This window comes from Trachemys scripta, chromosome 1 (assembly GCF_013100865.1).
Source record: "Trachemys scripta elegans isolate TJP31775 chromosome 1, CAS_Tse_1.0, whole genome shotgun sequence".
NCBI classification, from domain to species: Eukaryota; Metazoa; Chordata; order Testudines; family Emydidae; genus Trachemys; species Trachemys scripta.
The window spans coordinates 269,954,979-269,970,446 of NC_048298.1; the positions used below are offsets into that span (position 1 = coordinate 269,954,979).

The 15,468-nt window shown below is 42.1% G+C and overlaps 1 protein-coding gene across 4 annotated transcripts in view; it reads right to left on the bottom strand.

Annotated features, from left to right (window-relative positions):
• Nucleotides 1-15,389, bottom strand: part of BORA (BORA aurora kinase A activator) — a 48,650-nt gene extending 33,261 nt beyond the window's left edge. For 3 of the 4 annotated variants that reach the window (XM_034758358.1, XM_034758357.1, XM_034758356.1), the window contains exons 1-3: nucleotides 14,947-15,386; nucleotides 10,746-10,916; nucleotides 9,060-9,166 (exon numbers count right to left, since the gene is read on the bottom strand). In XM_034758358.1, coding sequence (XP_034614249.1) covers nucleotides 9,060-9,166; nucleotides 10,746-10,901 — 263 coding nt within the window. In that variant the 5' untranslated portion in view covers nucleotides 10,902-10,916; nucleotides 14,947-15,386. Of the gene's footprint in view, nucleotides 1-9,059; nucleotides 9,167-10,745; nucleotides 10,917-14,946 lie in introns of all 4 variants that reach the window. The other variant, XM_034758359.1, reaches the window with a different exon arrangement.
• Between the last annotated feature and the right edge of the window lie 79 nt (nucleotides 15,390-15,468).

Below are 15,468 nucleotides of genomic sequence, written 5' to 3' on the forward strand. Positions count from 1 at the left end.
TTCAGGGTCCTTTCCAGTTCTATGAGATAGGTATATCTCCATATTTATTTATTTATTTATTTAGCTTTCTAGCAGCTTGGAGACAAAACCACACTAGTCAGTCACTGGCAGTAGAGGATTATGTTAACTATGCTGTGAGGAAAAAGCACAATTTCTCTTGATACAGCATATTCAACTTCACAAGAAACAAATCCCTGAATGTCAAATTTCATCTCTCTTCTGAATGCTCCATTTGTCTCCAGATTGGTCCAGATCTGTGGACTTAATACTCAAAGAAAGGAAATTTCAAGAAAAAGCATGTATAAGGGTCCCTATTATTCGTCATGCTAAGATTCAAAGATCTGGTACAGGAGGATTTTCATAGCAGTGAGCCTCCAGGAGAAGAGGCAGGATCAGTCTTTAAATATGGGGATCTAAAACATGGTAACTTTATATGATCTTCTCCACCTTCCCCTGGGCTCAAAGGCATGGAGAAGGCTTTTGCCAAAAGAAAGGAAATTGCATTGGCTAATATTGGACGACCACTATTATTCCTGGGGGAAAATACATTCTGCTGGAAATGCACTGCAGTTACACCTTTCACCCACCAGGGGCTACTGTAACACCAGAAGAGAGGGCGGTGGGCTCATGGTCCAGAGCAGCCAGCTGTGGATAGGGAAGCTGTATTTCTCACAGCAACACGCCTGGGGTGCCAGGCATGGGATGGGGGGAGCAGAGCAGATAGAGCAGAGCACAAAGGGTCAGGGGTTCAGAAGGGCGAAAGGGCAGGGGGGGGGGGACGACAGACTGGGGCAGGGGCACAGGAACTAGTGCAGTGAAAGCACTGAGCCAGGGGCTGAATGGGAAAGGGGTGAAAGACCACATAGGACGGGGAGAGGGGGTGGTTGAGTGGAGGTGCAGGGCCACATGGGGACAAGGGTAGATGTGCCTGACTGAATGGAGAGGCTAGGGGTCAGCCAGGGTCTGCATGGGAGGGGGGTCCCCAATTCCTTAACACTCCCCTCATCCAAAAAACTCAACTGTTCCATACTTCTCCCACCCACACCCAGCAACCCTCCAGGTTCATTCCCAGGCTCCTTTCCAGCAATTACTTCCCTGTACCTCAGCTCCTCCATTACCCTTGACTCCCCCTAAGCCTTTGCACTGCTTCTGATGGGTGCAGGAAATACATTTCTGTATTGTAGTTTAAGCTCTGTATTAATATGCCTAATAAGGAATGTATTTGTCAAAAAACATTTCCTGATTTTTTTTGTTGCATGTATTATAACAGACATGCTTGCTGACAGGTATTTTTAAATACATTACCAAAATAATTGAAATTGGTGTGATATTTTTATTTTGATAAATAAAATATGCAGAATTTTAAAATATTGTGCACAGAATTTAATTTTTTTTGTCACAGAATTCCCCCATGAGTACAATATGCTACTCTGAGAAGAGACGGTCAGTGCTCCTAAGAACTGGACTTTGACACTTAAGATGGAATATTTATTGAATTTACTCAAGGGAATAAAAACTGACAATGACAGTTGTGAAGACTCATCATTATCATCACCCCCATAACCGCATTGTTGGTTGGGGCACCATCATTGATAAGCAATCAGCCAATTGTCTCCACCCCTGACGATTGTGTGTCAGTGCTTGAGTCTCCGCGAAGTCCATTCCTGTTCACTCTTATGTTGTCAATCCATCTTTTCTTCTGTCTACCTCTTCTTCTCTTCGCCTGTACTATCCCTTGGAGGATGATCTTAGATAGGCCAGATGATCTTTTACATGGCCGTACCACTTCAGCTTGCGCTTCTTTACGGTCGTCAGGAGGTCTTCATATGACCCAGTGCATTGGGTGATGATGTTGCGGAACTCTTCATTAGTGACGTGGTCGAAGTAGGAGATGCTCAGGATTTTACGGAAGCATCTCATCTCTACTACCTGTATTTTCCATTCAAGTTCTGCCATAAGGGTCCATGTCTCGCACACATACAGAAAAATGACCAATGCATTCAGCAGTTTCAGTTTGGATTCCAGGAAGATGTTCTTATTCCTCCAAATTGGCTTTAGCTTTGTCCCTGCTGCTGCTGTTTGCGTAGTTCTTGCCTGAATTTCTGCCTTGGATCCTTCATCAATGATGATTGCCCCCAAATACTTGAATTGTTTCACTGTCTGCAGCTCTTGTCCACTGACAGTGATATGTGAACTGATCCCATCATGTTTGTTTGGCATCAGCTTGGTTGTCTCTGCACTGATTTCCATGCCATATTTTGTGGCGGTTTCATCAAATTGTTTCACAAGGTTGGCAAGTTCATCTTCGCTGCCTGCCAGGCCATCAATGTCATCAACTAACTGAAGATTTGAGATTGTTTGCCCCCCAATGCTGATTGTGCATCTGTGATCTTCTAGGGCATCAGCCATTATGCACTCCAAGTAGATGTTGAACAGTGTGGGCAAAAGAAGGCAGCCTTGCCGGACTCCAATAGTGGTGCGAAACCACTCTCCTATTGTGCCATTGATGAGAACTGCACTGCTGGCCTTGGCACACAGTTGTTTGTTTAATGGTAAGAATAAGCTTACAACCAACATTGTACTTCTTCATGGTTGCCCAGGGAGCTTCGTGCCATACTCGGTCAAACTCCTTCTTGAAGTCAACAAAGACGTGGTAGATGTCCTGCTGGTGTTGCAAGGACCTCTAAACGTAGTGCACGAAGGTTGAAAATCTGTTCTGTGGTACTTCTTCCAGCACAAAAGCCGGCCTGTTCTTCAGCAATGATATGGTCTGCTTGTGGCTTCAATCTGTTCAATATGACTTTCAACATCACTTTGCTGGGTTGGCTAATTAAGCTGGTAATTTTAAGCTGGTAATTTTGACACAATTGCAGATTGCCTCTCTTTGGCAGAGTGATTGGTTACTGTGTCCACGTGGAAGGCCAATCACCGGTCTGCCAGATCTTGTTGCACATCTTCGTGATTACATCTATTACTATTTCTCCTCCGAATTTCATCAGTTCGGCTGGGATGTTGTCAATACCTGTAGCCTTTCTGTTCTTGAGTGATTTCACAGCTGTCTCCACTTCTTCACATAGTATTGGAAAGTCATCCTCCTCCGTTGAATCTGCGCTGTCTAAGACACTAGGATCTCCATTTGTCTGGTGGTATAGATCAGAGCAGTAATTTGTCCACCTATTGATAATGTCCCTTTCTTCGTCTTGAATTGCGTTAGCTTTGGTCCATCTTTCCTTCGTCAGATCTTTTACAACCTGGAAGGCACGTTTGCTATTTTCAATATTGATACACTCTTCAATTTCAGAGCATTGTTTTTAAATCCATATCTCCTTGGTCACCTTCATTCCTTTCTTGATCTTTCTGCCGGTCGCACTATTTATCAGCTCCCTCAGTGCTATTCTTGTCTCTCAAGTTTTCTTCTAATGTCACACATTTGTAGTATTTCATTTGTGACCCATGGGTTTTGTCTTCTTATGATGTTGCCCAAGGATGACCATTGCTGCCTCATTCATTACAGCGTTGAAATTGTTAATTGTTGTTTCTTTGTCTTCCTCTAGAGCAAGCAGCAGAGCAAATTTTCTGCTGATCATTGCTTGGAATGACTGTAATGTTTTGGTCTCTAAGTCAAACTTGGTTCTGATGAACTTTGGCCTGACGATTTCTTTTAGCCTCAGCCAAAAATTTAGCATCACAAGGTCATGATCACTTCCACTATCAGCACCGGGGAAGCTGGTGTTTTAGCTCTGTTAATCCCAGAACGAAATCGGCCTTGCACCATGATGTAGTTCGGATTGGCAACCTCTGGCACGCGGGCCGAGGGATTTGCTGGCCACGGCTTCCCATTGCCCCAATTGGCCTGGAGCGGTGAACTGTGGCCAGTGGGAGTTGCAATTGGCAGAACCTGCGGACGCAGCAGGTAAACAAACTGGCGCGGTACGCCAGGGTGCTTACCCTGGCGAGCCGCGTGCCAGAGGTTGCCGACCCCTGATGTAGTTGACCTGGATGTGATGTACAGATGCTCCCCGACTTACGCAAGCGTTCCATTCCAGAACGCCTTGCGTAACTCAAATTTTGCGTAAGTCGGAAACGTATACCTGACCATTACGCCAAAAACAAAAAAACACCACACCACGATTCCAAACTCCTATTTCTAGCTTACGGAAAAAGTTCCATACGTTCGGATTTCTGTTAAGTCGGGTTTGCGTAACCCAGAGGGCATCTGTAGACCATTAGGCGTGTGCCATGTTGATCGTCTGGATGCTTTATGTGCTCCTAATGTGTTTGCTGGAACCAGATTGTTATATCTGGCAAACTCCAAAAGTCTCAATCCTCTCCCAGTGGTTACCACATTACAAAAAGGGACACAATAATCTTGTCAATCTGCCAGTGTATCAATACCCACTTTAGCATTCCAATCTCCTTGTACAATCAGGATGTTTTTCTTGGGTACCTCATCGATGATGTCCTGGAGCTGATGGGCAAATTGACGATTTTTACAATCATCATAGTTTGTTGTAGGGGCGTAGGACTTGTACCATTGTGATATTAAACGGTGCTGCCTCTAGACTGATGGAAATAAGCCTGCTGGACACTGGGTGGCATCCTAATACTGAATTATTGATATCTTTATGCACAAGAAATCCTATGCCATTGACATGTTTGTCCTCTCCACTGTAAGAGTACATGGCCTTCTTTTGTTAGTACCTCTCCAAAGTTCTTCCATCTGACCTGAGATATTCCTAGGAGGTTCCAGGTGTATTGTTCCATTTCATATGAGAGTTCTTTTAATCTCCCTGTTTGTCTCAATGTCCTTACATTCCACGTGGCTATGATGATGTTATCTCTTCCACGGATCCTCTTTGTTGCGGTTACACCAGTAGTATGCTTGTCGTGTCTGCCTTGGTGGGAGATGGATGGCGCCATCATTATTAACCCAGGCTGCAATCAATCCAGTATGGACATCATTGACTTGCTCATCATATGGTGTCTTGGGCAAATTTCTAACCCGGTGGAGCCCATCCCTCTCCAGGCAGCCCCCTTTTAGTTGCCTCTTACGACATGCAGGAGGAGCAGTGAGCCTATTCTGTCCCCGGACCCACAGGGGATTTGTGAGGACTACCTGTCTGAATTAAAAGTACAATGCTGTGTTTCATTAAAAAAAGTTTTTTTTTTTTTTTTTTGAAAACAGAAAACACCTTATCTGACTGGAGCTAATAGCCTTCCAGAACCCTACACTAATGGACAAGGAGCATAACACCTCCTGCAAGGTGTTCAATCTGGGAAGTGCTATAAGAAGCAGAATGAGGTTCCAAGGTTGTGTTCTATGACTTCACAGAGCTGGAATAAGGTTAATTCCCTAAGGAATTATTTAATGTTGGGATTTTTACAAAACTTCCTCCTCTTGAACATATTAAGAACATTTTACTATGGAGACATGACCTTTTTGCATTGACAATCATAGACCCATATGAAGGCCCTTCTGAAGCACTCCAAGGTTATGTTTCACGTGTTAAACTATGGGCTTTTCACCAGAGAACAGAATAGCTGTATTTTTTTCCCTTTTTCTTTTGGGGTCCAGGAAAGCAATAGTCACTTTATCCATGTATTCATTTTAAACCTGTCTGGTCCCAGATGGAGAACTGGGTTTTGTAGTAGCTCCAGTGAGATACTGGATCATCTGATGTCTCTGCTAGGTTAATCAAGCCTGAGAGCCATAGCCTCTTCACCCAGAAAGGCATAAGCAATAACACTACTGCTCCTTCACTCTGATTTTGTATTGTCTCAGGCAGCTCTGGAAAAGGTGGAAAGATTTATAGGAGGAACCTTGCTCAGCTTTGAGATGTCTTTCACCACTTTACATCCCAGTTCCTTATACTCAGACACCACAGGGCACTTTTACTGTTTTCAGATGCAAAGAGGCTGACCTGGACCATCCCACCAAATTGACTTATAATAGTGAGATATTTCTATGTATAGTAGCTATTCCGATAATCCGACTATGGAGTTGGCCTAAACGTGTTTTACCAATGTGAAAACCCTATCAGACACATATACTATTACAAGCAGAAGAGGCCTGTTAGGAGCAGACCTTAATCAAACATTGTGTTCCAGGATGATGTCCTCCCTTTCTGATACCCATTCCCTGAACTGAATCAGGAAGTTCCCTTAAAAAAAAAAAAAAAGATTGTTTGCATTTACCAGCGTGGAGAGTGGAAAGTATACGACTGGAGCTAGCTCTGTCAATGGATGAGACAAGGTGAGATGTGGAGGGGATACCTGGAATTACTGGATAGGTATATGAACTCTGAATCATTGACATATGCCCGTGTATGAAATCAGAATTCTCAACAAGTTCCGATAAGTACTGGATATTTGTTTTTTGACACTACTTCCTTTCCATTATGACCATCATCTTCTGTTAAAAATTGTTTCAAAGCAAGAACTTGTACCTGTGATAGCACTCACTCTCAGCCCAGGCCTACAACTGACTTCCCTGGCACTGTGGTCTTTGTTCTAAACCCAAGATACTCCAGAAACCATATCACTCTATTTGTTTTACCTTTCTCTGTACAGAACCCATATCAGAAAATTGTATAGAAAAAGATGAGTGAATTTCCATCTTCCCTAAAGCCAATACTATTCTTAAGATTATCCTGTTAAGATAATGGTAATGGCTGAAACTGAAATGGTAATGACTGAAGCTGGGAACAGAAAAGGGCTGCCATTCATCTGCAAACCATAAGAATTGTCTGGGGATTGTAAAATGGGAATGCTTTGAATACAAGCCTTCTTTAGGAACTTATTTAGACGTTTCAGACACAGTCTGCTTTGCTGGTCCCTGATTCTTTGAAGTTCAAAATAGGATGGGGAGCAGGTTGCAATTCTCAAATCCAAAGTAGATGATGAATGAAATCATTCATGTTTGGGCCTTTCCATGAGTTACTGAGATTGAGAAAAGAAAGTTGTTCTTGTAATTCTTGCACAGCTCCACAACGTCCAGTGCCCTCCTTTGATTAAAGCTATAAGTAGCCTTTTTGTAAATGGCAAGAGTCTGGCACCAATCAAAGGTCTAACTCCTGATAGGGCTGGCTGGGAGAGCTGAAAGCAGCTCCGAGACAACAAAGGGCAGCTACTGACCCTGCACTAGCTACCACTTGCTAAGGGTATTTTCTTCTGTTGTACTTTCTGCGCTGATTCAGCTTGCCATATGACCTGTATTCCTTTCTGTAGCGTCTAGCAGGAGCCAGATTCTGAACAGACTTTTCTGATGATTCTGAAATAGTCTCAGCTTTTAATAGCTCCCCACTGTATCACTAAGATAGCTGGGAACTGATTTGTCTGGATGTCTGATTAAAAGAATGAAACAGATTTGAATCCCGCCTCTTTTTCAAGGAGAAGCCTCCATCTAGGCTGCATGATTTTTAGGTTGAGAGGGACCATATTTGCAATCCTCTCCATATATTATTAGCATCACTTCTGAAAGGATGGGGCACTCCAGATGCTAGACAGCAGTTAATATTACTTTTATATTTATTTTTGTAAGCCTGATGCCACCTGAGTTTTCATGTCCACAGGACAGTGCCGAGACAATGCCTGCTTGGACTTGGCTGCTTGTAGAGCATTTGTATAGCGAGACCAGGCTGAGGTAAAAATCTCCACCAGTTATTAGAAAGGCTGAGTTCCTGATCACCAGGAAAAATTACCACTTTTACCTTAGGAGTAACACCAGGTTAAATCTAGATTGGTTCATGCTGAGGAATCTACTAGCCTTATCAAATGGAAGCCAGGATAAGCCTCTGACTGCAATAAGGGTCTATCTACACTGCATGCTTCTTTTGACAGTATGTAGAGTACATACCTGCATAGCCCCCCTAGAACAGGAACAAATAGCAGTGTAGCTAGTGAGGCACAGCTTAGGCAAGTAGAATAAAAACACATCTGAAGGGTGTGGATATGTATTTGAGTGCATACCCTTCACGCTCTCTATTTGCCCATGCCATGTCTCCCCTTCTACTCTGCTATTTTCAACAATATAGCATCTTGGTGCCTCCCCACTACTGGAGTATCTCTTCCCACAGGAAAAAAATCTCCCCAAGAGGAAAGGCTCTGGCAGGGGATGGCAGTAGGGAAAGGATCCACCACTTCCCCGCTGTTGGAGCATTTCCCCTCTGCAGAGAAAGGCTTTGGAAGTCTCTCTCTTTGCCATAGTGAAAGGCTCCTACAGCGGCGAGTTGCTGAAGCCTTTCTCTGCTGCCTCCCCTCGGCCAGAGCCTTTCACGGACACATATAACACATAGCAGTAGGGATGCAACCTGCTTTCCACTGCGAGGTATAGCTACATGCCAACACTAGTGGTATGTGGTGTAGATGTAGCCTAACAGTGAAACAGGAAATGCAAACACATCCTTTGCCCCTGGATTTTCTTGGCTCCCTGAAGCCTTCAGGGGCACCAGACATTGCAAAAGCCTCAGAAGGGGAAATGAAGTGAGGGGACAATCTGCCCAAAAGGCAAACACAGACCAGGGCCAGAGCTAGGATTGAAATTATTAAGATAAACTGTTAGTATGAAAATCTGAAATAAAATTTTGACTTTTTGCCTCACAAAAGCTCTGCCGGAGGATGTGGCTGAGCCTCCAGCCGCTCAGGAGGCAGAAAAAAAATGGACGGAACTTTGAGAAAAAGAGGCAGGGGGTGGAATGGAGAGGGGAAGAGGGGAAGCCCTTTCCCTCCTGTTAGTGACTGACAGGCCTGATTTAGCCCCTAAGGGGCCAGCTGGCTAAAGTATCATTGTAACAGATCTGTGGACCTTTACACAAGGAAGAATGAAGAAACAGCCTCACTTAAGAATACCACAGCACATAGACATGAAAAGCAACTTAAAAACAAAATTCTAGATAAAAGCAACCTTATACGGACAATAGCTTAATACAAGATAATGTTGTATTAGATAAAGAATGTTGAATATTTATATGAACATGAATAAAACAGCCATGCATACAAGAATAGCTTTCTGGTATTCAAATATCAGTTCAGTTCACTGCATAAAATAGAAAGCAACTTACCTGGCATGACTTAAATACATTGCCTGACGCCGAATATCTTCAGAGTCAATTTCCACAGGATTTATTAGGGCAAGTTGATCAATAGACCACCTAAATTTTCCTGGAGTCTGAGAAAGGAATAAACATCACAGTTAAGTATGCAGTGCTTACTATTCTAAACAGACAGAATCAAAAACACAGAACACAAATCTTTAAAAAGAAGCCACATTGGAGCCATAACCTTCTTATATACACATGAGCTAAAACAATAGTAATTGTTTCAGTCAGCTAAGTAAGCTACTTAAATTTTAAACTACAAAAAATGAGTAACAGAATCAGACCAATTGACCTTGTAATCTATTTTTGTTTAATGGTCATTAATTGCAATTGTATGTAACATGAAACAAAGCATAGCATATTTAGCATTTATATAGTGCTTTACAAACATTAAAACTTCACTAAACCTCTGTAAGATAAATATTATCCCACTTTTACTGATGGGAAAATTGAGGAAGAGAATGTATGTGACGTCACTTGTCTAAGATCACAGAGTTGCTGTTAGAGCCAGGATTAAAACGGAGTGCCTATTTTCTAGTCCTATGCTCAGTCCATTAGATCAAATTGTGTCCCAATGCTCAAGCCTTCTACCACCTGTAGTCATATCGCTACCTATAAGGAGATTTAAAAAGTAGAATAAAGCCTGTCCAGTATTCGGATGGAAGACCTCAAATTGCTATGGAAATGAAATTAGAGATTCAGAAGGCACGTTCCTTCCAGTACTTCAGTATGATGTTTAAAGGTTCTATACTGCTAGCAGTGCCATCTTTAAGATGCATGTAAAATGGAGATACAGATCCCTTGTGGTAAAAAATTCATGATACCCACAATTGTATAGATGTGGGTGTAATATCCCCAAGGACCTAGTCAAATTCCAGTTTGGGAAATTACATTCTATCTACCTTAATTTTTGTTGTTGTTTCAATGGACTAAAGTTTTCTTCACTGCATGTCAAACTAATCCTGCTTCTGCAAAGTGCTGATTTTACTCCAGTGTCCTGGAATTTATGGACAAATGATCCAGATAAACCAGAAAATGGGAAAATGCAATGCTACAGCACCATCTAGCAGCCACAAGAGAGCTAGCTCTCTTTCTGGACATGTGTGCACTGGTTGTCAAGGAGAGCCAAATAATGGAGGGTCGGATGAACAGGTTTCTACTGTATTTAGATATAAACAATTTACACAGGACTTCAAGACCTTCACATGATAAAAAAGTGCTATATAATAAAAAAAGGAATGTAAAATATCATCATTCTAAAGATTTTGCATCCAACCTGCTTGTGTCACAAGCCTAGAACAAGGATTGCTGCAGACAGAGCACCTATTTAGATGACGACTAACTAACAAATGGTCTTCATTCCTCCCTTTCTCAAGAATTTGATTAGCATCATGCAAATAGTTTTTTGCATTTAGTATATATGTTAACGCAATGTTATCATTAATATTTTAAAAACAAAGTCATAGTGCTAAGTGACATCTGAGTTTTAGCACTAGGTTTCCTTTAGTATTAAGAAGGTTGTAAGGAACTATGCTACTTAGTCTTGCTTAAACTCTAGTAAAAACTATCTGCACATTTAAGAAATGATAAATTAGTATTTGGCGGTGTTAATATTGCCTTTGTGACATTATACTAGACATTAAATCTTACTGATGAGGATTTTGTTGATTTAAAGACAGAAGGACTGGAAACAATCTGCTCCTGCAGACTATAGTAATCACTTGGACTTTCAAAGGGGTTTAGGACAGTGGCCCGTCCTGGAGTCTTTGGTGTTATTTGCATTTTAGTTTCTTTTGCATCTCCCATAGCACAGAGCTGCACCTAGAAGAAAACAATTTTTTTAGTTACAATTTAGAAAGCTACATTTTTCATTTTGAGTCACCCTTAGTTTTAGGAAAAGGCAAGAAATCATATCATTTTTCTGTCTGTCAAGCGATTAAAACAATTAATCGTGACTAATCTCTCGATTAAAAAATTAATTGTGATTAATCATGCAATTGCGCTGTTAAACAATAATTGAATGCCAATTATTTAATATTTTTGGATGTTTTTTACATAATCAAATATATTGATTTCAATTACAAAACAAAATACAAAGTGTACAGTGCTTACTTTATATTTATTTTTTATTAAATATTTACACTGTAAAAAAACAAACAGTATTTTTCAATTCACTTAAGTACTGTAGTGCAATCTCTTTATCATGAAAGTTGAACTTACAAATGTAGAATTATGTACGAAAAATATGTGCATTTAAAAACAAAATGTAAAACTTTAGCGCCTACAAGTCCACTCAGTCATACTTCTTGTTCAGCCAATCGCTAAGACAAACAAGTTTGTTTACATTTGCAGGAGATAATGCTGCCTGCTTCTTGTTTACAATGTCACTTGAAACTGCGTCCATGCTGATGACGAGCTCTGCTCAACAACGATCCAAAACAGCGCGACCCGACACACGTTCATTTTCATCATCTGACTCAGATGCCACCAGTAGAAGGTTGATTTTCTGTTTTGGTGGTTTGGGTTCTGTAGCTTTCTCTTTTAAGACTTCTGAAAGCATGCTCCACACCTCATCCCTCAGGTTTTGGAAAGCACTTCAGATTCTTAAACCTTGGGTCAAGTGCTGTAGCTATCTTTAGAAATCTCGTATTGGTACATTCTTTGTGTTCTGTCAAATCTGCAGTGAAAATATTCTTAAAACTAACATGTACGGGGTCCTTATCTGAGATGGCTATAACATGAAATATATGGCAGAATGCGGGTAAAACAGAGAAGACATACAATTCTCCCCCAAAGTGTTGAACCACAAATTTAATTAATGTTGTTGTTGTTGTTTTTTTTTAAACAAGCATCATCAGCCTAGAAGTATGTCCTCTGGAATGGTGGCCAAAGCATGAAAGGGCATACGAATCTTTGAGCTGTGGTCAAGTGAAAAATTCTCTAAGTTGTATCTGGCAAGTAAACACCTTGCAATGCCAGCTACAAAAGTTCAGGTTTCAGAGTAGCAGCCATGTTAGTCTGTATCCGCAAAAAGAACAGGAGTACTTGTGGCACCTTAGATTAACAAATTTATTTGAGCATAAGCTTTCGTGGGCTACAGCCCACTTCATCGGATGTATAGAATGGAACACACAGAAAGGAGATATTTATACATACAGAGAACATGAAAAGGTGGAAGTAGCCATACCAACTGTAAGAGGCCAATCAATTGAGATGAGCTATCATCAGCAGGAGAAAAAAAAAAAAAAAAAAAAGAACTTTGAAGTGATAATCGAGATGACCTATAGAAGGTGTGAGGATACTTAAGATGGGGAAATAGTACCTACATGCTCCAGCTTCCATCCAGGACACACCACACGATCCATTGTCTACAGCCAAGCTCTAAGATACAACCGCATTTGCTCCAATCCCTCAGGCAGAGACAAACACCTACAAGATCTCTATCATGCATTCTTAAAACTACAATACCCACCTGCTGATGTGAAAAAACAGATTGACAGAGCCAGAAGAGTACCCAGAAATCACCTACTACAGGACAGGCCCAACAAAGAAAACAACAGAACGCCACTAGCCATCACCTTCAGCCCCCAACTAAAAACCTCTCCAGCACATCATAAAAGATCTACAACCTATCCTAAAAAATGATCCCTCACTCTCACAGATCTTGGGAGACAGACCAGTCCTCACTTACAGACAGCCCCCCCAACCTGAAGCAAATACTCACCAGCAACCGCACACCATAAAACAAAAACACTAACCCAGGAACCTATCCTTGCAACAAAGCCTGATGCCAACTCTGTCCACATATCTATTCAAGTGACACCATCATAGGACCTAATCACATCAGCCACACCATCAGGGGCTCGTTCACCTGCACATCTACCAACGTGATATATGCCATCATGTGCCAGCAATGCCCCTCTACCATATACATTGGCCAAACCAGACAGTCTCTACGCAAAAGAATAAATGGACACAAATCTGACATCAGGAATCATAACATTCAAAAACCAGTGGGAGAACACTTCAACCTGTCTAACCACTCAGTGACAGACTTGAAGGTGGCAATTCTGCAACAAAAAAACTTCAAAAACGGACTCCAAAGAGAGACTGCTGAACTTGAATTAATATGCAAATTAGATACAATTAACTTAGGTCTAAACAGAGACTGGGAATGGTTGGGTCATTACACTAATTGAATCTATCTCCCCATGTTAAGTATCCTCACACCTTCTATAGGTCAACTCAATTATCACTTCAAAGTTCTTTTTTGTTTTTTTTTTCTCCTGCTGATGATAGCTCATCTCAATTGATTGGCCTCTTACAGTTGGTATGGCTACTTCCACCTTTTCAGGTTCTCTGTATGTATAAATATCTCCTTTCTGTGTGTTCCATTCTATGCATCCGATGAAGTGGGCTGTAGCCCACGAAAGCTTATGCTCAAATAAATTTGTTAGTCTCTAAGGTGCCACAAGTACTCCAGTTCTTCTAGCTACAAAAGTGCCATGCGAACACCTGTTCTCACTTTCTGGTGACATTGTAAATAAGAAGCAGGCAGTGTTATCTCCTGTAAATGTAAACAAACTTGTTTGTCTTAGCGATTGGCTGAACAAGAAGTAGGACAGAGTAGATTTGTAGGCTCTACAGTTTTACACCGTTTTGTTTTTGAGTGCAGTTATGTAACAATCACAATCTACATTTGTAAGTTACACTTTCAGGACAAAGGGATTGCAGGACAGTACTTGTATGAGATGAATTGAAAAATACTATTTCTTTTGTTCATCATTTTTACAGTGCAAATATTTGTAAGAAAAATAATATAAAGTGAGCACTGTACACTTTGTATTCCATGTTGTAATTGAAATAAATATATTTCAAAAATGTAGAAAATCAAAAATATTTAATACATTTCAATTGATATTCTATTGCTTAACAGTATGATTAAAACTGCAATACATTTTTTTAATCGCAATTAAATTTTTTCAGTTAATCGCATGAGTTAACTGTGATTGATCGATAGCCCTGATCATTTTTGAAGACGCACTAACATCTCAAAGTCTAGTCAGGTTGAAAAAAGTGTGAAAAGTAGTTTCAGATTGAGTTACCAGGCTCAACTATGAGAGGCAGACACACAGAGGGATAGGGGAGTGCGAGGAAGGTAAGATGAAGAACAAAAACTTAATACCTATAAAAATGAGAGTTCATGAGAACAAAGTCAAGAGAAAGGACAAAGATACAAAGGAGAGACCAAGTTTCAAAAAGATAGCTCTTAACACTCAAGCCAGCTGAAAGAGACAGATGCCTGTTTGGTGCATGGAGTTTCAGAAAAAGGAAAATAATCAGAATAGTTCAAGGAGGAGGGGTTAGCAGGAAAGTAGAGCAAGACATACAGCAGGAGTTGGGTAGCAGAGGTTTCAGACAGCCAACTGTTACAGAAGATTAATTAAGTGCTTGAATAATTTACCAAATATCTACAAGCCGGGGGAGAGGGGAAGGAGAAATTTACTCAGCACCCCTACAAGAAAGTGGCGATGCTGGCTTTCCTACCAGGGATTTACTCTGATTCAGCAGGGATGTGATCTCCTGGAAGGACCTTGCCTGAACAGGGGATTCGAAGCCCACACTGGTGTCCACACTCCCTGGTTCCTCACGGTTATTTATTGTCATTTTGGGGTATAACTGGGGCAAAAGAAGTTTCCTAGAGTCTAAGGCCAGAAGGGACCATTCGACCATCAAGGCCAAACTCCCGTCTACCCCACCAGCCATTAGTCTAAGGAAGGTCTCTCTACTCTTTCTCCCAACAACCCCCTCCCTCCGCGAAGAGGCCGGGCTATTGTAGCAGGAAACTCACAGCCTTGTCCGCTCAGCTCCGTCGCCGGTTGTCTGTGAAAGCAGCCGCCTGGCGGAGCCCGCCCGGCGAGCCGCGAACGCCAGCAGAGGCACCGCGCTCCCCGCAGACTCGGGGCCCAAGTTAACGATCAGCCGGATTCGGTCTGTCACGGCCTCACGGGAGAGGGTAGCTACCTCCGCCGCTGGGTATCTGTTCAGTCACCGTTGTTGAGCTGGGGCACGCAGCACCGGGAGCCCCTCGCCGCTTTCACTCCGGCGGCTGCATCACTTGCTTGGCTACTGCTTCCTCACGCGTCCGCGCCAGCGCCAGCCCGGAGGCTCTTTAACTGCCACGCCCTCTTTCCCGGTGGCTGCCCAATCGCCGCGCGTCGATTCTCATGCCCGGCCAATCGCGGCTCGCCTTCGCTCTCGAACGGACCAATCAACACTGGTCCGCTTCACAAATTCGAACGGGTTCCTCCTCCCACCTCTCGAGTTGTTAAGCGGGCAGGCTCTATTCAAACAAATACGGCGGGTGGGGCGG